The sequence below is a fragment of the Chlamydotis macqueenii genome, chromosome 6, assembly GCF_036417535.1.
Source record: "Chlamydotis macqueenii isolate bChlMac1 chromosome 6, bChlMac1.mat, whole genome shotgun sequence".
NCBI lineage: Eukaryota > Metazoa > Chordata > Aves > Otidiformes > Otididae > Chlamydotis > Chlamydotis macqueenii.
Window position 1 is genome coordinate 45,605,647 of NC_141561.1, and position 20,939 is coordinate 45,626,585.

The window sequence follows — 20,939 nt, forward strand, 5'->3', positions numbered from 1 at the left end:
TCCTCCCGGTCAGGATGATCCAGTCCAGTGGCCCTGGCTGCACAGCCAGCAGACAGGTGACCGGGCGTGGCCGGACTGTTCTGTTTGGTTCCGCTCGTGGCGCCAGGCAGCGTCTTGTCGGGGCAACGGAACGTGGCCTAGAACCACCGCTGGCCCAGCCCCTCTGCTTGGTGCCCCTAAAGCCCTGGCGGAACGCTGAGGCCGGGGCACCGCAGTCGCCGTAGCCACCAAACACACCGGCCTGGCAGCGCTGTGTGCCAGACAGGGAGCGGAGGCCGAGCCGGGGCTGCGTGCCCCAACTCAGAGCAGAGCCCACGGCCCTGTGTGCTGCGGTAGGTGCCGCTGCCGAGGACACACCGCCTTGCCCTCACCATGTCCTGCCTGCACTATAAGTTCTCCTCCAGCCTCAAGTACCACACGCTCATCTTCAACGGCCTGCACATCTCCCTGCGCGACCTCAAGCGCCAGATCATGGCCCGGGAGAAGCTGAAGGCGCCCAACAGCGACCTGCAGATCACCAACGCCCAGACCAAAGAAGGTGCGTGGGGGCGGCGGGCGCGGGGTGGGAAGCGACAATGGGATTCGCCCTCCATCCCTAGCTGGGACTTGTGCTGGGAGCCCCACAGAGCTGTTCCTTCCTCGCGGCTCTTCTGACAACCACCGCCAGAGCTGTGTTTCAGCCACACAGCCAGGCTACAAGTGCCCGCGCTTCATGTGCAACGTGGAGAGCTCACTAAGGTTTTGCTTTCCGGGAATTCTTCAGGGAAAATGATACGGAAATGTGGGAGGATATCTGATAAGAACAGGCTTGCCAGATTTCTTTGAAATCTGCTGGAGGAAGCTGAACGGGATGGCAATGGAACAGGTGGCTGACTTGAAGAAAAACAGCTGGTTTGGTCACTTAACTTTGCCTTCAACTTCTCGTACGCCACGGCACTGGAAAACTGGTTCTGTAACTGTTGCAGAAACTGCTCCCCAGCAACATTTTTGGGTCAAGAGTGCAGCTGTGAGTTGGAATCTCAGCAGAGCCCTTAAAAGCCATCGTGCACTTGAGTGTTGGCTGCCTCTGAAGGACAGTTTGGCATTTCTTGTTAATAGAACTGCTGCTTTACACCAGGGACACTGCCACGCAGATGCTATGGAGCATCAGTTCATCATTCATTTCTAACCGTGGGTGGTTTTTTCCCTGATAGTGCACAGTAATGGTGTCGGGCCGGTACTGAAGTTTTGCGGCAGAACATTTATGGTGAATATAAGCAAGAAGGATTCTTAGAGAAGTCATAAATTCATTTAAATCTGCTCAATGGTGCTTGATTCTTGGAGCTGATAATGGGTTTGTATTACTTAGTATGATGTTTCCGTTTGGTGATCTGCCATCTTGAGGAGCTTGAATGTGATTGGAGACTTTGGGATGGGATTTTCAGAAATAATGAGACTTGTAAATTGTTTTCACTCCTTGAACATTATCTTTTTTCCGTTAGTTCTCTGGCACCCTTACAACAGTCTTTCCTTTAGAATGTGTTCTAGAGTTTTTTATCTCTTCCTGATTTATTCCTGTATTGCTTTCAGAATACACAGATGATGATACCTTGATTCCGAAGAACTGCTCGGTAATTGTGAGACGAATCCCTGCTGGAGGAGTTAAAGCTCCCAGCAAAACCTCTGTCCCGTGAGTGTCCCTAAAGCATTGTATTCTTTGGTAGCGGGTGCAGTCTGTTCACTTTTTCCTGGATATTGGCGTACAGAGGCATTCAGATTTCTCTTTCCTGTTAAAGCTGCTGTTAATTTTTGTTGTGATGGGGTAGGTTCGATGTCCCAAAGCAGACGGACATTTTTAAGCCTGCTGGGACAGTACGTTTGTCACAGGACTCCTAAATCACACCAGATCCTAGGAACTGCTGTCAGGTGACATTTCTACTCCTGTTTTCAGCCCATACAGCAGATGTAACCCATTTGGTATTTTTGGCGCTGCCATGGCTAAATATGGTCAGGTGACTGATCTTTTTGCGCTAAGTACACTTGCCCTTCGCAGTGTCTAGGCCATCACTGTTCTTTCTTAGAAACTCAGTTCTGTATCTGGTGCCTGTTTGTAACACCAGGGATCTACAGCTTGGCTACAGTTACCTTCCTGGTTTGATGGCTGGTTATTTAAGAACAGGACACTGTAGCACAGATTTCCTGGTTTTGATACTTAGAGAGCAGAGGCAAAATACCTGAGGACTTCCTCTTGCCCTGTTGTGTTCTGTCCCTGGAAGTCTTGGAATAATTTGTGACAGAGTAGAATTGGGATGTTTGTGGTTGTTTTTAGTGGCACTGGATGTTCCAGGAGAGAACAGTTTATGTATATGAATAAATTCCCACATTCGCTGGGCTATCAGTACATAAGGTGCTGATGTTGAGGCTTTATAATCTGTTTTCACTGCTTTCTGTGGGGTACAAGTGCTTTATTTCAAGTTCTGATCACCTTTCTTTCTTTCTTTTTCTAGAAGTCCAGCTGAGCCAGTGAGCGGAACACCAAAAGCAGTATGTAAAAACACACTCTCACACTTGTTCCTACACACCGCGTTTGATTCCATACCCACATACACACATACTTGTGCACTTTATATAAAACACACACACACCTGTGTCATTTTTGCCATTTTCACTTTGTGTCCTTCGCTTTTGTTTTAAATACTTTTTTTTTTGCCTAATGCAGTTTACAGACGTTATCAAAAACCACTGAGAAACCACTCTTGTTAAAGTTGGTGCTGTTCCTTACATGGGACTTGAGGTTCCAACAAATACCAAACCCAACACATCCCATCCATGTTGAGAACAGTTCTGTGAGGCTAACTGATTCCTTTTCACATCCTTCAATACTTGAGTCTTTATTCCTAGAACTGGATAATTGAAGTGATGTTGGTTGGGCCCCTCTGAGGGCTTAAACTTCTTTAATAGATTGCGGTGGATTTAACTCTCGTTGTGACACAAAGTGGTCTTCTACAGCTCTGCATTTGATCTTTCCACTTTATCTGATGAAGCAGTTCAGTTTAGCAGTTTGTCTGCAAATGAAAATATCTAAAACCCAGTGTGGAGATCTTGCTGCAGGGTTAGAGCCGGGTGCACCTGTGGGTAAAATCCCCGTCGCTTTCCTGAACTTCTGCCTGCAGCACATTTTTGGATCTGGGTGACTTCAGGGTTGATGCTGCTTTAATTTCCCAAAGGTGAAGCCTTTCTTTAGTGTACTGCCACTTGGAATTTACCCGTGGAGAAGGGACAGCATTTTTCTTCAGAGTTGACAGCACTGCCATTCGGCTGCTGAAATATAAAGAAGTAACAGAAGGAGATACTTGACTGGTGATGGTCGAGATCTTGATTTGTCACTCGGGTCGAATACTATGCGTAACTACGCATTTCAAAATAGTCCTGATAGCAGAAAAGTTACTAGGTGGTGTTTTGTATTTTTCACCTTTCTTTTAAGGATAACTGCTTTCTCTTCTCTGGAATGGTGAGAGGCGTTCCTCTAACCCTGGATCATTGGATCTGATCCTGGATAAGCTGTCATCTAATCCAGAAGTTCATGAACAAAGTATAAGCTTTTGTGCATACTTGCTGCTTTTGATATTTGTTTAGGAGAAAAGAGTGCCACCACTTTCGTAAGAAAATCAGACTGTTGCCTGCAGGCCATACAACAACTGCTTCCTGAAAAAGGACAAGAACTAATTAACAGTTTCTGAACGGTTCCGTTTCAGTAACTGGTCGATGATAAACTGTTTAATGCTGGACTCCAATAGACAGCTTTCCTAATTTCTTGTTTGCTTTCCGAGGATTGGGCCAGGGTCCCTCTCCGAGATATTCTGGAGCAATAGGTTGATCCCAAGCGGGTTTGGTTATTTTCATTTCTTCTCAGGAACCACAGAGGCACTCTTCAGCGGTCATAGGCTGGGACTGTGTTTTGAACAAACTCAAATGACAGCAGGTTGGAAATGCCTCTTTCAGTGACACTCAGAGGACAGAGTGCAGACGTTCAGACTACAGCAGAGGTTCACTGTTGCTGTGTTTTGCTTGTAGAACTTGACTATGTGTTTAATGTGTTGTGAACAGGTGCACGGCTCTTCCGCATCGATTTCTGTGTCCCAGCTTACACAGGTATAGATATGTTCTGTCAAATACTTAAAAGAAAAAAAGTGTTTGCTCGGTGTTTTTAAATGTTATACGGTGATGTACAGCTGTGTGTATATTTGATGCTGTCGTGTAAAGAGTAGTTCTCAGTTTGGGAAGACACCTGAGCAGCCTCTACATAAGGCTGCATAACATCAAGTATTTCAGGAAAATTCAGGAACACGACACAGAGCAGCTCAAAAGTGTTGCTTTAACCTCTTTAGTGCAGACTGGCAGTGCGTGCGGGCAAGGTGCTAACAGATTTCTGGTTTATTATTGCTAATCAACAGTCACTCCCTTACACCCTGCTGGTATCCGGACCAGTGTGTCATGAAAACATTTGAGCAAATACTGCTTAAAAAAAAAACCCAGCTGCCTTCAATAATGTGAACACGTAGTTCTGTGTAAGGTTGATGTTACAATTTGAATGTTGAAAGGACACAGTCAGCTGGAACAAAAACCTGCAGGTTGTGCTAACTGTCGTTAAATCACTTAATGTGAAGACGTTAGTAGCGGGGGAACGCACAGTTTGGCCTGCCTACAGCACACGGTGGCCAGGTTTCTACTGAAAAGAGTATTTTGTCCTGATGAGGGATTATAAAAAACCTGATTCCTTTTAATGCTTCTGTGTCTGAGGCTGAATTTCAGCAAGCAAAAAACAATTTTCCTAGTCTTGTGTGTCCTTTTATTGCTGTAAAATGAAATAAAGATACAGGCATACATCTTTCTCAATTCAAGGTACAGTTGATACCTTCTCCTTTGAATATCTGCAGATAAATTCCAGTTTAAAAATACTGGAGAGTAGAAATTGTTCTACGCACAGCTTCTCTTTGAAGAAGGCTGGATGGGTCACACACGTCTGTATGTAAGGGGCAAACAGAGCCCAGGGTTCTGAGTGCCCCAGAGCGCTCTTTTCCAGGGGGTTCACAGGCACAGAAACACCATGTAACGGCGTAAGGACCCCCAGAACACCGTCGGGACACCTGTGTTTTGTATGAGCAGCTGTTTCTGCGCAAGCGCAGCCAGCGCCGTGCTGCTCTTTACAGCAGTGGGTGAGTGCTGGTGTCGTTGGCTGTGTGGGCTGAAGGGTGTTTCTAATGTGTGTCAAATAATTCCCCGTTACACAGACTGCCAACCTGGCTGAAGCCAGTGCCACCGAAGAAGAGAAGATAAAAGCTATGATGACGCAGTCTTGCCGTGAATATGATCCAGTCAAGTAGGTGTTGATAATGTCAAATGTGTTCTTTGGAGCCTGTGGACAAATTGTAGAGAGACACATGCATACCTTTTTCTTTTTTTTTTCCCAAAAAACTTCTAGTTACGTGAAGAATCCCTTGGCTGCCCCTCCACCATCATATACTTGCTTCCGTTGTGGGAAACCTGGACACTACATAAGGAACTGCCCAGCACATGGGGTAAGACCGTGGGGGATTTGTGGTGTTACCAAGCTTTTAATTTTTGTGCCGTGGCACTTAGGTAACAAATCCGTGAATGCTCACGTTAAGAGTTGTTTCTCCTGGGGTGAAATACAGAGCTTATACGGCAATGCTGCAAAGGCCTTCAAACTGGAAGGGAAACCTGGAATTATCAGTGTAACTGTTTTGGATTTTCTACGTCATGGACATTAAATTTGTCCACAGATGTTTCTCTGTGAACTTTCGGGCTTATTTTTCTATATTTCAGTATTAATGGAAATTTTTCTGGTTTTAGGTTTTTTTTTCAAAGACCGTTCACAGTTTTTAGTATTTTGTGTAAACACAAGATGTTTCTGTTGACCCCATCTGTGGAATATTTGCTGATGTGAATTCCACAGCCTCTGGTTGAGCATTCCTGCCATTTAGCGTTGGGCACTGAATGGATATGCATGAGGTGTGAATCCAGCCTTCCTACAGAGACAGTGAATGTCAGTTTCCCCAGTGACTGGTTCAGAGCACTGAACTGAGCTCTCCCTCTGAACTGCGCTTTGCAGGAGGAGCGGGTTTGTGTCTCTTCTCTGAGTGGAAGGAGCCAAGGGATATCTCACCCTTAGGAACCTGAAGTTAAGCCAAAGAACATCGACTGAGTTCAAAGCACTGCTCAAGGCTTTGGGTCATCCTGGCTATAGTCATTTAGGAAATAAGTATTTCAGCCGAGCAGCCCCTACGATAGGTGAAAGGAGAGGAGTAAAGGCTTTGCCGCCTAAAATCATCATTGAAATGTCATTTTGCGTGTGGGTGTTAAGATGAGAGATGTCTGCGTTTCTTTTCTTAACAGGACAAAAAGCTGGGGTCTGTTCCCAGACTGAGAAAGAGCACAGGAATTCCAAGGAGTTTCATGATGGAGGTGAAAGATCCCAGCACAAAGGGCGCGATGATAACCACTGATGGAAAATACGTCATACCATTTATTAATGCGTAAGTATGGAATTAACTGGACTGACCAAGAAGCGAACGAGGGAAAGCATGCGTAGATGTCCGAGTGGCAGTGCAAGCCAGCTGGCCAGGCTGTGTCATTTCGAGGGAGGAAACACTGTCGTTGTATCCTCACCTTCAAATCCGGGATCCTTTCCCATATGGAATTAGGGTGGTACCAACTGCTCGTGCCCCTGGAAGTTGGTTAAATTGCGGGTACGCTAAGGATCTGTCTGTCTGCAGAACATTTCAGTAGAGTTTCCAGGCAAGTCGTTCTCATTGAGAGCTCGTTTTGCTTCTGGTTGATCTTTCAAAGGCTTCTTGGAAAATTTAACCAATTGCTGTTGGACAGAGATTTCCTCCCGCTCTGACTTTGATCAGATCTCATGTGTGAAGCAGACTGAGGTTTTCCTGTGACTCTAAACTAAAAAAATCCTGCTGTGTGCTGAGAAGAGTGGCTGTTTGACAATGCACGTGGCAGCACTTCCGTTGTTCTGTCACAGATCTCCTTTAGTGGAAGCTGTGACATAGACTTCTGTCATTTATAAAATGTAGTTGCACAGAGATAACTTTATCCTGAGCCTGCAGTTCACATTTCCCCTCTGGCAAAGGAGAGGGGGGTTCGTTTCACCTGATTCCTAGCTGTCCAAAAGTTATTTTCCTAGTCTGAGCTAATCTCTTAGTTGATCCAATGAATGGGAGAATTCTGCAGAAGGAAAATTGTTCCTCCCTCCCTCTTGTAGTGCTGTCGCTGTAGAAAAGTATTTTAAACAACTAAGCCTGTGTTTTGGAAGGGGAATGTGCAGGGAGAAGAATTCCATCTGTTATTCAGGACATGGTTTAGTAGGCGTGGTGGTGTTAGGTTGACAGTTGGCCTTTATGATCTTGGAGATCTTTCCAGCCTTAAAGATTCTATGACTCTATGATCTTGCTGTGGTAAAATCCAAAGCTTGGAAATGTTTTCCTTTACCCATCTTTAACTTTTGTCTTTTTCCTTCCCCAACCCCCCCAGGGAAGCTTATGCTAGAGGAAAGAAGGAGAAGCCTCCTTTTCTGTCAGAGCAGCCACCCTCCTCCTCCTCAGATCCCGTTCCAGAGGAGCTGTTGTGTCCCATGTGCAAAGAGATCATGACTGACGCAGCTGTGATTCCCTGCTGTGGAAACAGTTACTGTGATGAATGTGAGTGTTACCCCCATGTTTGTTGATTCAAAAGATCACATCTGACCTTCTGAAAGCAGATACAGGAGATAACGGCTGTACTTGGAGACCAGTTCTGTTTCACACTGAAGTACACTGTGACTAGGAAAGGTCTCTTCTTGTATAAAGGAAAAAAGGCAGAAAGCTTTTTTCCCTTTTTACCTGTTGTTAAATCCTCTTTACATGTGGAAAGATGAGTGGGAGGAGAGTGCGGAACTGTGCAGGTGATTACAGCGTGAGATCTTGAAAGCATTGAGCTTGTCCACAGCCCGTTCTCTCATACAGAATTCTGTAGCCAGCTCTGGTGATTTCCTGTGGTCTGCAACCAACAGATAGTCAGGCATTTAATGCACATTCTTCTCCATGGGAGAGCTGGATAAAACCCTCAGAACTGGAACCTACTAATGTTTTTTGAGATGTGTTTTATTCGTTAATGTTGAGCTTGGGGACCGCTCGCTGTACTAGACAGCTGAAAAAAGTCGAGTCAAAACACCAGGACAGAGCCTTCTCCACAGCTTCCAATGTTACAACAGTGAAATATCAAAACCGTACAGGTATTTGCTTCGTACTAGACATTTTGTACGCTGTTGGACAATTAGAGCTCCATGCTCTCCATTCAAGACCACATTCACCCATTAATCAGAGATGTCTTTTTATCATTGGTTAGAACTCACAAAATATCCATGGTTGGGCTAAAATCTGTGTTGATGATTCTAATTCTTCACAGGCATTAGAACAGCGCTGCTGGAATCTGAGGAACACACCTGCCCAACGTGTCACCAGACAGACGTTTCTCCAGATGCATTAGTTGCCAACAGGTTCCTACGCCAGGTAACGTGATGACGTTTCCGTAAACTGTTTGTCAGAAAAGTCTACTTGCAAACAGCTGGCAGGGAAGGAAGCATTCACTGACACGGCCTTAAGCAGGGCTGGATTGAATACGGCTCAGTTTCCTGCTCAAGTACATGATCTGCTGTTACAGAAGCTCACAACGCTGTGGAGGCCATGGGGCAAATTCAGGTCCCGCTGTTGTTTAACAGGATTGCCTCCCTTTCAAGTTTGGTGTTAACAGTGAAGGCCCTCAAAGACAGAGACTCTGCGTTGCCAGTCATTGATACCGGTGTTTAATGCCATCTGTTCACACCTCTGTGTGTTGATTTATTGTAGGGCTGATAGCACGGACAGGAATACACAAGGGGTTGTACCCTGTGGAGGCTTTTCTTCGTACATCTCCTGAAGTTTCCTGTCACCTCTTTGTAAATGTTTCTCTGCCTCTAGGCTGTGAACAGATTCAGCAACGGAACTGGCTACACAAAAAGGCGCTCTGCGCAGATTCGGGAGCCGCAGCAGCAGCCGCCGCCACTGCCACCACCTCCACCACCACTCCTGGCTGTTACCCCTCCTGCTGCTCTGGTGAGTGCTGCTGAACTCGCTACATCTTCCTCGCTGTCCGTCGGCAGTGTGTTGGAAGAGAAGCTCAGTTTTATGTCAACACAAGCAGCGAGTCTTGTATTTCAGTAGAGCTTATTTTGCAACTCTTGCTTGTATTCACAAGGGCTGTCAGGCTCCTGCACTGAGACAGCCAGCACTGCCGAGTCTGCTGGGCCCCCCAGGACAGCCCATACCCACAGCTGGTAAGTGACAGGAACTTCAGAATTTCTTAAATAAAAAAATCTTCAGATAAACTGAATGGGATTTTTTTTCCCTTTTCCCTCTCCCCACTCCAAAAGGTCACCCCATGAGAGCCACTGCAGTTCACTGCTCAGGTGCCAGACCGGGCTGGGAACGGTAAGTGTTCTACAGAAATGCAGTAGGTGACTACTTGTCACCTGTTAAATGAGGCCGTAACACATCACTTATACAGCAGCTGATTTATAATGGAATACGTATGCGCAGAGAGCTGTGGAAAATACAGGCGGTAATTAATTTTTAAATGGCTTAATTGGACTTGGCTTTAACAAAGGGGTTCTGTGCTTGCAGTAAGATTATTTTACAAAAACCTCTGCTACGTGATTGAAAAGAGGACTCTGAACAATGAATACTTTTTGAGCAAACCATAATTACATATAAAAACTAAATCTAATTAAAGGATCAGGTGGAAAGCCAGGCTTTTGATTGCTGGCTGAACAGGGCTGTAGAAATTGATTTCCCAATAGAAATCGGCCTCCGACATGATTCCTTTAACAACTTAGCCGATACTGCTGGAGCAAATGATTGGAAAATTCCACACTGTTATTTTAGGACAACTTCAGGGATGGTGACTCAACCACTTCCCCGGGCAGCCGGTTCCAGTGCCTGACCACCCTTTGGTGAAGAGATTTTTCCTGATATCCAATCTAAACCTCCCCTGGTGCAGCTTAAGGCCGTTTCCTCTCGGTTCCTCCGTGAAGGAGAAGCAGATTGTCTAGAAGGATCAGGAGGAGTTCCACTCCACCTCTCTGTCGTCAGATGCAGTGGATGGTTCAGGAGATCAGCAGTGATGGCAGTTTCATGTGTGGGTTGCCAGCTCAGATACGGCAGCGGTTACAGGTGACGGACAGTTATAACTGGGCAGCAGTTGTTAAGGAACAAGCGTCGCTTTTGCTAAAGCTTCTCTGTAACGACAGCCTTCTCCTCCCGGCAGCCGTGAGGAGGCTAGAAACTGAATAGCTGTGGCTGCTGGATTTCCTGCGTCTCCCTGTTCTGCTTGTAAGCATTGCCTCAAAGCACCGGGGAGGAGATACATGAGAGAAATTGTCTTCATTTCCTCCTTTCTGTATCTCCTGTGGATACATGGAGAGATTTTAACCGGGACTCTCTCTTAGTCATGCTGTCAGGGTCTTTCCTAGAGCAATGGCATGGAGTCGTATGACGAGAGGCGGAGTGTAGAAGCGTTACGATATGATTTTGCTTGAAATGCGATCGCTGTCCTTGGTCAGAGCGAGAGGTATGTGCCAGATTTTGCTGGGACACCTGGCTAGAAGTGTTGATCAAATAGCCCTGTATGTAGGATTGCAGGACAAGTATTTTTCACCCCGTTCCAAGCACCACCTAAGTATGAAGCGAAGTAGACTAAGCTGGCCTTTTAGAGTTGAGCTTTACTGTCTCCAGGCTAAATCACGTTTTCTTGGTGTTTGTTACTGCCCTGTAGCCGTTAGGACTTGCTCTTTTTCTATCTTACTGCAACACAACTGATTTGCACTGGATGTAGTTGTGGAGCAGTGAAAAATGTGCACGTTCACATACCAGTAGCGGCCAGTATGCACCAGTTTAAATCAGTCAACAGCTATGGTCGTTCATGGGACAGACCATACATACACTGACCCTTCCTGTTTGCTTTTCCACTGACAAAGCAGCAGTTGTGGAGAGGTAAAGAAACCAAACCAAATTTGGGAGGTAAAGAACTGGGGAGAGTGACTGTTTTGAATTAACATCATCTATTTTTTGTGTGTGCTGTGGTTTTTTTAAGATCCAAGTCTCCTCATCTTGCTTCATCTTACTCTTTCAGCTACTCCAATTCAAGATCAAGTTCCTCCCGCACTAACTCCTCCTCTCGATCACTTAGCCATTCCCGTTCCCGTTCCTACCTGCGATCACCACCTCATCCAAGAAGAGGCAAAGGGAAGAGCCGTAACTCTCGTGCCAGGTCAAGGTCACGTGGCTCTCGCCATTCCAGATCAAGGTCACCCCCCTACAGAAGATACCGTTCACGATCGAGGTCCCCAGGGTTTAGAGGTCGGACTCCCACTGAACGGACTGTACCTGAAGGGGGACGAGAGCGGGGGAACGTTAACAGATACAGAGGTGTTCCACCATATCACAGGAAGGCTTATGAAAGAAGGAGTAGCCATAGAGAAACAGTGTGAAACAGGAGTAGAAACAATATGGAAGAGTAGTATCCAGTTTCATTATTAGTATGTCTTAAATTCCTTAATTTTGCTATAGCCTTACTAATGTTTTGTGGGTTTTGGATGTGTTTTGTAAACCGTTTCAGTTCAGACAAATTAGTAATGTATCTGTAAAGTGTTTTGTAAATGTTAATGGAAATTATTTTGTAGATGTCGATCGCGATTATGTTACTGTGGGGAAAAGACTGTGTATATGAGAGAACCATTTATTAAAATTTTGAAACGAGTTGGAGTCTTTGGTGAATTAATGCATATGAAGACGAAACCATGAGTGGTTGATCTGAGCGACAGGGGCTTGAAGGTCCAAATAACCGACAGTCACTCCCTTAGACCCTGCTGGTATCTGGATCAGTGTGTCATAAAAACATTTGAGCAAATACTGCTAAAAATAAACCCCAACTCCTTCAATAATTTGAAGATGTCGTTCTGTTACAATTTGTGTGTTGAAAGGACGCAGTCAGCTGGAACAAAACTGACTGTGGTACTAACTGTCATTAAATCACTTAATGTGAAGACGTTAGTAGCGGCAGAACACGCAGTTTGACCTGCCTACAGCACACGATGCCCAGATTAATACAGAAAAGGGTATTTTGTCTTCCTGAAGGATAATAAAAAGCCTCTAAATGCTTCTGTGTCTGAGGCTGAATTTCAGCACGAAAAACAATTTTCCAGCTCATAAGTTGTGCGTCCTTTTAGTGCTGCAAAATGAAATGATGATACTAGCATACATCTTTCTCAATTCAGGTACAGTCAGTATCTTCTCCTTCAAATAGTCTGCACCTTAAATACCCGTTTAAAAATGCTGGAGAGCATAAATTGTTCTACGCACAGCTTCCCTTTGAAGAAGGCTGGATGGGTCACACACGTCTGTGTGTAAGGGGCAAACAGAGCCCAGGGTTCTGAGTGCCCCAGAGCGCTCTTTTCCAGGAGGCAGCAGAGGAGACAGCAAACCTCCCTTCAGACAGGACATTGCCGTCTGTGACGGCAGCTTCAGTCCCCACGCTGAGCTCCGCTTCTCTCCGCTGCTCAGAAAGCTTTTCTGCCCGGCTGGAGACGCTGGTCCTGCATTGCATCCCCCCTTTCTTGTTAAGCTAGGGAAAGGAAGGGGGATTTAAGCTGAAAAGGTACTCTAAACTTAGAATTTCCATTAAGAAGGAACTTAAAATCAACCCTAGAACGAAGACGTAAGTTCAGTCGCCTCAACCGCACTTCAGCAGAGGAGAGAGCATTTCCCTTGTGCAGCGAGCCCTCTCGGCCCTGACGGATCTGGGCTTTAGTACAGTCTGCCGCAAGCACATTTTTCTGTGCGTGTCTGTGCCAGATCAAGGCCACAGCAAGGCCCTGGAAGAAGTGTCTTCATGACAGCGATGCCGAGCAGCACCTTGCTGAGGTGCTAGAGCGTGCAGGGCTTTATTCACGGTAGCAGACGTGTTCCAGGCGTAAGGATTCCTACAGCTGACAGAGCAGGCGGATGACTGACAAGCTGTCTGACCAGTCGTTGGGTGGGAGGAGCAGCGGGAAATCCCAGACAGCCAATCAGAGGCAGCATTGCCTCAGGGGAGGGCGGGCACTGCAGCCCAGCAGCCCCGCCAGCTGGCGGCCAATCAGAGCCAGATTACCCTCAGGGCAGGACCAAACCGGGGCGGAGTGACGGCCCAGGGGACCAATCTGAGGCAGGATCCCATCAGCGCAGGGCGGGCACCTCACCTGGGTAGAGTGACAGCTGACGCCGCCAATCAGAGATCACTCCCTCAGGGAAGGGCGGGCTCTGCAGCCCAGCAGCCTGAGCACATGGGGGCCAATCAGGGGCAGCATCGCCTCAGAGGAGGAGACGGACAGCCCTCCCAGCCTATGGCAGTGAAGAGCGAGGTGAGCAGAAGGCGGGCTCTGCCGGAGCCGGGCCCAGCTGTGCCATGGCGCAGGTGGGGCCTGCCCCGTGGCTGAGCTGCGCCTGGCCCAGGCCCGGGGCCCCTCTTCATCCCTCCCCGCTGCCCCCCTTTGTCTCCTCTCCCTCTGCCCACCCCCGTGCTCTGGAACCCCCCATCTGCATGGGAGCCCCCGCCGCACACAGAGTCAGTGCCCCATTGGGATGGGGACGGAAAACACCGAAAATAGCAGAACGATAATTAAGGATGATCTTTGACAACAGATGGTAAAATGTGTAGCTTATTTTATCTGACACGGTGTAAGTACACAGAACTGGTCACGAGGAAAGGAGATATTACTCAAACTGACAAGGACAGCAGGAGAAATGTGGAACGAACAAGCTCCTGGCGAAAACATCAGGAGCACGGCTGGACAACAGCCAGCTGCCGTGAGCACTTAATGGCACACCAAGGCCCAGAGGTAAAAAGTGTCACCTCCTCTTCCTTGCGGCCTTCATCCCCAAGGACCCCCGCGCGCGACCACCAGACATCACGGCGCAGGCGCAACAAGAAGGCCGGGGCGCGGACCAGGGAAACGAGTTCCAGGAATGGGTCCGCCTTTCTGGGGAAGGTTATGAATTGTATCGGCGTTTCGCAGTCCTTATGAATATGTAAACGCTCCTGTGTATAATTACAGAAAGGTCCACCGACACAGGCGCGCACCTTTTTGGGAAGCGATCCCCTGTGCGCCCAGTGCGTCGGAAATAAAGTACACCTACTTTACAACCTTCTGGGTTGTGGAGTCTCTTTCTCCGCGTGCCAGGGGATCCCTCCCGCAAGGAGCCTGGGTGGGGGTGTCCCAGCCATCCCTCCTGCAAAAGGCTGGGCTGGTGGGGAAGCCTCCTGCAAGGAGCTGGGGGGGTGCTAGGGGGGTCCCCCTGCACGGAAGGGGGGAAGGGGCTGCAAGGAGCCAGTGGGGGATCCCTTCTGCAAAGATTTAGGGGGTCCCCCTTGCAAGGAGCTGGAGAGACCCCGGGGGCCCTTCCTACAAGGAACGGGGGGTGTCTCCTGCTAGACATGGGGGGGGTCCCTCCTGCCGGGAGCCTGGGGGGGATCTGGGGGTCCTTCTGCAAAATATGGGGGAGTCTCTCCTGCAAGGAGCTGGGGAGGGTCCTGCAGGTCCTTTCTGCAAGGAATGGGGGGATTCTTCCTGCTAGAAATGGGAGGGGGGACCTTCTGAAAGGAGCTGGGGAGGTGCTGGGGGTCCTTCCTGAAAAAAAATGAGGGGGTCCCTCCTGCAAGGAGCTGCGGGGGATCCTCCAAGTCGTTCCTGCAAGGAATGGGGGGGGTCTCTCCTGCAAGGAACTGGGGAGGACCTGGGGGTCATCCTGCAAGAAATAGCGGGGTCCCTTCAGCTTGGGGGGTCCTGGGGGTCCCTCCTGCAAAATATGGGGGTCCCTTCTACAAGAAGCCTGAGGGTCCTTCCTGCAGGAAATGGGGGGCATCCCTCCTGCTAGGAACTGGGAGGACACTGGGGGTACCTCCGCTAAGGTCGAGGTGTCCTGGGGGTCCCTCCTGGCCGGATGGAGGGGGGCTCCCCCCGCAATCCCCCCCCCGCACTCACTGTCGGAAGAGCCGCTCCATGGCGCGCAGCTGCCGCCGGCTGAACTCCCGGAGCTCCCCACGGGGCTGAACACCCGCCGGCCGCTGCCTGGGGCGAGCCCTCGCCACCCAGCCGTCCCAGCGGGCTCTGCGCTCTGGCTCCGGGTTCCACCGCCCGGCTCCGCCAGCTCCTCCGCCACCATGCTGTCCGGATGCCTGCGCCCCCCGCCCCGCCTGCACCCACCCCCTCCGCCTCCCCCAGCAGTCCCGGGGCTCTCCCAGGGATGCTGCTGCCATCCCTTGGGATCAAGGCCTTTTCCAGCCCCGCCTCAACGCATCCACAGACCCCTGCGCCCCACTCCCAGCTGCATCCCTCAGTTACGGGGCGGGGGGCCCAGGGCGGGAGGCAGGCAGCGCCCATCCCAAACCATCCCTTGCACCCCCAGATGCTGCCCGCAGCACAAGGGTCAACCTATGTGGGCGCACAAGGATGCGCCTTGTCCCCAAAATCAGCCCAGGCCAGCCCATGGAGGGGAGCCCCCGCCAGATCTGAGGGGGGAAAAATGGGACGCATCCATAACCAGAGCCTGGCGGCACGGCCGCTCGCCCCCTGCTCAAAGCTGGGCATCGGGCACCGGCCATCGCACACCCCGGGGTGCCCCTGGGGAGCCCTGCCAGAAAATGCGCCCGCAGACGCTGCAGTTTCTGAATCAGCAAGCTGCAGCCCCTCTGTGCTGCTTTTAGGCTTTTTCATCCCATTAAAAAGAAAAAAAAAAAAACAAAAAACCCTCAAATCCCCCGCTGGGGCTGCGCTCACACCCACAGTAGCCTCAGCCAAAAGAATCTGCAGAGGCCTCGGCACAGCCTGCTCCGCGCGAAGCGAGGGCAGAGCGGCTGCAGGGGCCACGTGCACTCGAGCTGCCCGCTCCCCGCACAGACCCCCTCCCCAAAACGCCGCTGCTCCCCAGAAACCGGGGGCTGCTCTCGCCCTCGGGAACGCAAACGGTGGCGGCAGGGCTGCATCTGATGGTGACGGCGGGCGAGCGAGCCCGCGTCACTGCCGCATCCCCGCTGACCGGGACTCCGCTCTCCTCTCACCCGGCCGCTGTAACACAAGGGCACGGCCCACGCAGCTCTTCTTCCTCCCTTCCCAGCACCACATGGCAGCTCGTTCCAGCATTCTTGGCATCCCACATCCCACGTTTCCCATGTCCCCTAGGCTCCAGCTTCCCTGGGACGCCATGGGGACCGGGGGTCACGGGATTTGCACATGTATGGGGACAATTGCGCACATACACGCACGCACACACAAAAAAAACCACAGCAGGCTACAGTAACTCAACCTTTTCTAACAACAAAAACCGCACTACTACAGAAAACCAAGGTCCTACGCGCACTACAGTCACGCCCACGGGCCCAAAAATCTACGAGACTCCTCAAAACAAACCCACACCTCGTTCTGCATCCAAAACTGGAGAGTCCACAGCGCGATGGTCCATGCCTGCTGCAGGCCTTCACCTTCCAAAGGCCCACATGCGGCCCCCTCCTACGCGCCTCCTCTCTTGGCAGGTTCTGCCGTGGGCTCTCTGGCCTTCTGCTTGCCCACGCAGACAGGCTTCTGGGCTTGCAGGGACGCTTCTTTCAGCCTGCGCAAAACGGGAGGGGAAAGCGTCCATCACCGCGTCAACCCCCCAAAACACAGCTGGCCTCCGCACTTGCACCCCTCCTAGGACCCTCCCCACACCATGGGGTGACGCTGAAGGACAGCGGAGCAGCAAGAGCCTCGCACGCACCGGCAAAAACTTCAGCAGGCACTTTCCCTGTGCCCATTCCTCGTGCCCTGGACAGCCCTTCCCATCGGCTCCCACGCCTGGCTCCGTCCCGCACCGGCCCTCCACCCCAGCCGATGCCGCCGCTCTCCCTGGGGCCGGCCCCCCCGCACCAGGGAATTTGCCAAGGGTCCCCCGCTCTGCCACTGCCTGACTGCGCTGGGCCCTGCGAGGCACCCAGACCACGTCTCCCTGCTTCTCACAATTCTTGGTGGGACCACACCAACACGTGACCAGTCCTGGCCAGCGGCACAACCAGGCGTGTATCGCTGCCGCGAGGCTGCACCACTCCTTCCCCCGAGTTTCCCCTCGCTTTGCAGCCCAGGACCTTGGCTCACTCGGACCCGCAGCCACCCACAGCCACACGGCCTCTCTGCTACCTCTTGCTCTCATGGAGCTTCATCGTTTCTTCTCTCTTCTCCAGGCAGCTCTGGAGGCTCTTGAGCTTTTCCAACAGCTTCTGCAGGTGTTTCTGCCTCTGCAGCCCCGCTTGTTCCCTTTCCTCCTGAGGGAGCTGCTTCAGAGACCGCGTTCCTGACAGCTCCCTCATCTTCATCAGGCTTGCCAGAGCACTAATGGTGTCAAGGTACTGCGGAAAGCTCCGGGAATGCATTATTTCCTCGGCTGCCAATTCCTCTGCCACCTACCATCACCCTGCTCAGCCACCTGCTCTCCTTCTGCTCCACTGAGGCAGACAGACAACGCCGCGAGGAACCTGCTGCGCTGCCCTTCCCACTTTGTCTACTTTCCATGCGTGCTTTCCCTGGGCGAGCTTCTCAGAGGGGCTCTGTCCTCACGGACCGTACCCTCTCCTCAAGGATCAGCCCCGACTCCCTGAGGGTAACAGCCCCAGAGAGCTGAGATGGGAAGGGGAGAAGGATGTGCTGTTGCGTGTCCGGGCATCCCCAGACGCCCTGGCAGACGCCCGGCGTGCCCCGGGACCTGCCATCCACACTTTGGCCTCACCCACGTTCCCGCAAGAGCCCTTGCGCCCATCGCTCACTTCGGAAACGCGTTTGAAACCACCCTCCCCTCTACGAGCGCTGGGTACTGTTTCTACACGTCTGTCGCTGACCTACCGTCTTCTCGCTGAGCTCTGCCGCCTTAGCCACCGCCGAGCCTGTCGCCCCATGAGCAGCCTCGCACGAGCCCTCGTGAGGAACGGCGTCAGGAGCCTGCGCAGACAGGGAAAGAGCAATGGAGCCACCGCACTGCCTGGCGCTGGGCTGAGCTGCCTTGTGCGCCTGCCTTCCACTGCACGGGACAGGCTGCCCTGGCCACGCCGCGGTCTGCAGCCTCCCACCCCGGCCAGCTCCAGGCATCCTGGTTTTCCCATCGAGGCCGCAGGCGCCATAAACCACGCCCTGCCTTCTCACCTTGGCGGGCTTTGGTGCTGTTCCTGGCGCCGGTGCCGGCTCCTTCACAAGACTTTTTTTTCGCACTACGTTCCCCAGCAAGTCTTTCACCAGGACCACACACGGCTCTGAACCCTTCTTCTCGCCAGCTGGAGGCAAACAAACACCCACCACGATGTGCCGCTCTCCGTACGACACGCTGCGCCTTCCCAGCTCGGCCCCTTGGAGCCTCGCCGGGTTGCCCGGGCTCGGAGACGGGCACAGGCTACGGAGAACAGCCCGTACACGCCCGCCCTGCAGATATCACTACCCGAGCATCTGGCCATTGCTTTCTCTACATATTTAGGATGCAACCCTACTTCCCTGGGGGACAAGTCGGAGATTGCACCCCTCACCGCTCCTCTGCTTGGGAGCTTCTACCAGCGATGGCACCGCTTGTCCACACTGCTCTCCGTACAGGGAGAGACCCTATGGAGAGGGACCGAAAGAGAATGGCCGAGGCTGGCAGAGGACTCTCACACCGCATGCTAATCCCAAGGCTTTACGAGACCCACGGCTCTGTTCCTTGAGGCGCTGGCTGCTCTCGCTTGCCTCGAGGAGCGCAGCAGCCGAGCGCGGGAGCCCTCACGCACAGCGCCGGGCGCCTGCTCGCTGCTGGCTCCCACAGCGCGGCAGCTCCTGCTGCCAAGCCCTTCGCCGGCCGCCTCCTGCCAACGCCACCTCCTCACACGGCACCACGCGCTTTTCTGAAGCCTGGCGCTTTTTCTTCTGCAACGCTTTCCTAGCACCTGCGCACACTACCACGCACGGGAGAGCTGCCTTTGCACAGGAACAGCCTGAGCCCCATGCACGTGAGGAGCCTGTGCCCCTGGCATGGCCCATTGCCCCCTCCTCCGCGTTATGGGCTCCACCACACCTGTCAGGCCCTAACGGATGCCTCTTCCCCCTACAGCCGTGACAGCCTCACTTACCTGAGGACTGACTCTCCTCCAGCATCTTCAGTCTGCCCCGGAGCTCGTCCATGCCTGCTTTTTGGCGCTGGATCGTTTCCTCGTGCCTCTGGCCTCGGCACCTCCTGCCCAGGTTGACCAAGGCCCACACCAGCTGCAGGAAGAAGCAGCCCAGTCAGTTCTCGCCCAAATCGCCTCCGGCTCAACACGAGCTCAGCTTGACCCCGGTTTAGACACCGCCACGCTGAAAGATGCCGCGCCCTCAGCAGGTGCCAAGAGCCAAGCCCGTGGGGCGTCTCTCCCCACAGTCTCTTGGCAGATTGGTGGGGTAGAGGAGCGGCAGCAGAGACCCCTTCCGTGGTCCTCTGTGCCGGCCTCACGCCACCAAGGGCATCAGCCCTGCAAACGCTCCGGAGAGCTGGGAGAGGGACGGCGCTTGGCTCTCAGCAGCCCCCTCAGTGTTTTTCTCTGGCACTTGGCGCCACCACAGAGGATTTTATTCCCTTGGACACAGGCACACCGATCCGCTCGGTGGCCTGCCTTTCTACGTGATCACAGAATGAGAGAATGGTTTGGCTTGGAAGGGACCTTTAAAGCCCACCCAGCCCAACCCCCCCGCAAGGAGCAGGGACATCTCCAACCAGACCAGGTTGCTCAGAGCCCCGGCCAACCTGGCCTGGGATGTTTCCAGGGATGGGGCATCCACCACCTCTCTGGGCAACCTGGGCCAGTGCTCTACCGATGATGTCCTACCAATGGCATGCGTGATTCTCTTCTACACTACACCCGTGCACACAGACCCCCACAGTTCCTTTGCTTGCTGCACCGCCCCAAACATCCAGACACTCAGGAGAAGGGAGGCCCTTCATCCCACCCTGCCCACTGCTGCAAGCTCCCCGCTCGGCTCTGGCCGCTGTCGCCCCGCCCTTTGCTCTCAAACAACAGCTGTGCTGGGCTGCAGCTCTGGCGCCCGGCGCTTCCCCTCCCCATCGCTACGTGCGCACCAGGACAGGCGCTACCTCCCGCTCAGCGTCAGGCTCCGAGTCACCGCCTGGCACCCAGCCTTCCTCGTTGGCACGCCCTCTGCCACCCTTGCCGTACAGGATGTACGATGCCTACAGTCCCTCCAGCTGCTGCCGCAGTCACCTTGCAGTTCTTCCCTTTTCCCGTGCCAGGGAACTCAAAAGGGGATTCAGCGCGGGGGACAACAGTCCCTCCATTCCCGTCCTGTGCAACACGCTACCCCTGCTCCTGCGCGCTCAGCCCTGTCACTGCTTTTGTGGTGCCAATCCCACCAGCAAGGTTGGGAAAAGGAGCCAACGCTTGCAGATCTTCCCCTCCGTCGCCCCCGCCTCTGCTTGGCAATTAGCACAACCATCCGCACACACCACACCTCGCGCTTCCAAAGCGCTGCGCCCACACCCAGCTCCTCACCCGCTGGCAATGCCCGTGCAGGAGCGCGGCTGACGCGGCTCGTGGGTGGCACAGGCAGCCCCGCTCCTGCCTTCGGCCAGCTCGGAGCATGCCTGAGGCGGGCTGGGGCACTGGCCACTCTCACCGGCACACTGACAAACACCACGTGCGCCATCGATACCCTCAGCAAACCCAGAGCTCGGCAGCCTCCGCACGGACTCACCCTCCTAAAGGCTTCAGCCACCTTCGCCGGTATCCCGGGAGCCTCTTCCACCTTCACCACCGCTTCTTGCGAGGCGTCCCTCAGC

The 20,939-nt window shown here is 52.3% G+C and overlaps 1 protein-coding gene across 1 annotated transcript; it reads left to right on the forward strand.

Annotated features, from left to right (window-relative positions):
• The first annotated feature begins 372 nt into the window (after positions 1–372).
• On the forward strand, positions 373–10,624 carry LOC147600406 (E3 ubiquitin-protein ligase RBBP6-like). Its single transcript, XM_086751301.1, has 12 exons — positions 373–538; positions 1,570–1,669; positions 1,867–1,905; positions 2,487–2,523; positions 4,087–4,131; positions 5,271–5,359; positions 5,462–5,558; positions 6,397–6,536; positions 7,546–7,712; positions 8,458–8,561; positions 9,009–9,143; positions 10,559–10,624. Exons 1-12 carry the CDS (start codon positions 373–375, stop codon positions 10,622–10,624), a joined length of 1,185 nt encoding a protein of 394 aa, XP_086607427.1.
• Positions 10,625–20,939: the final 10,315 nt, after the last annotated feature.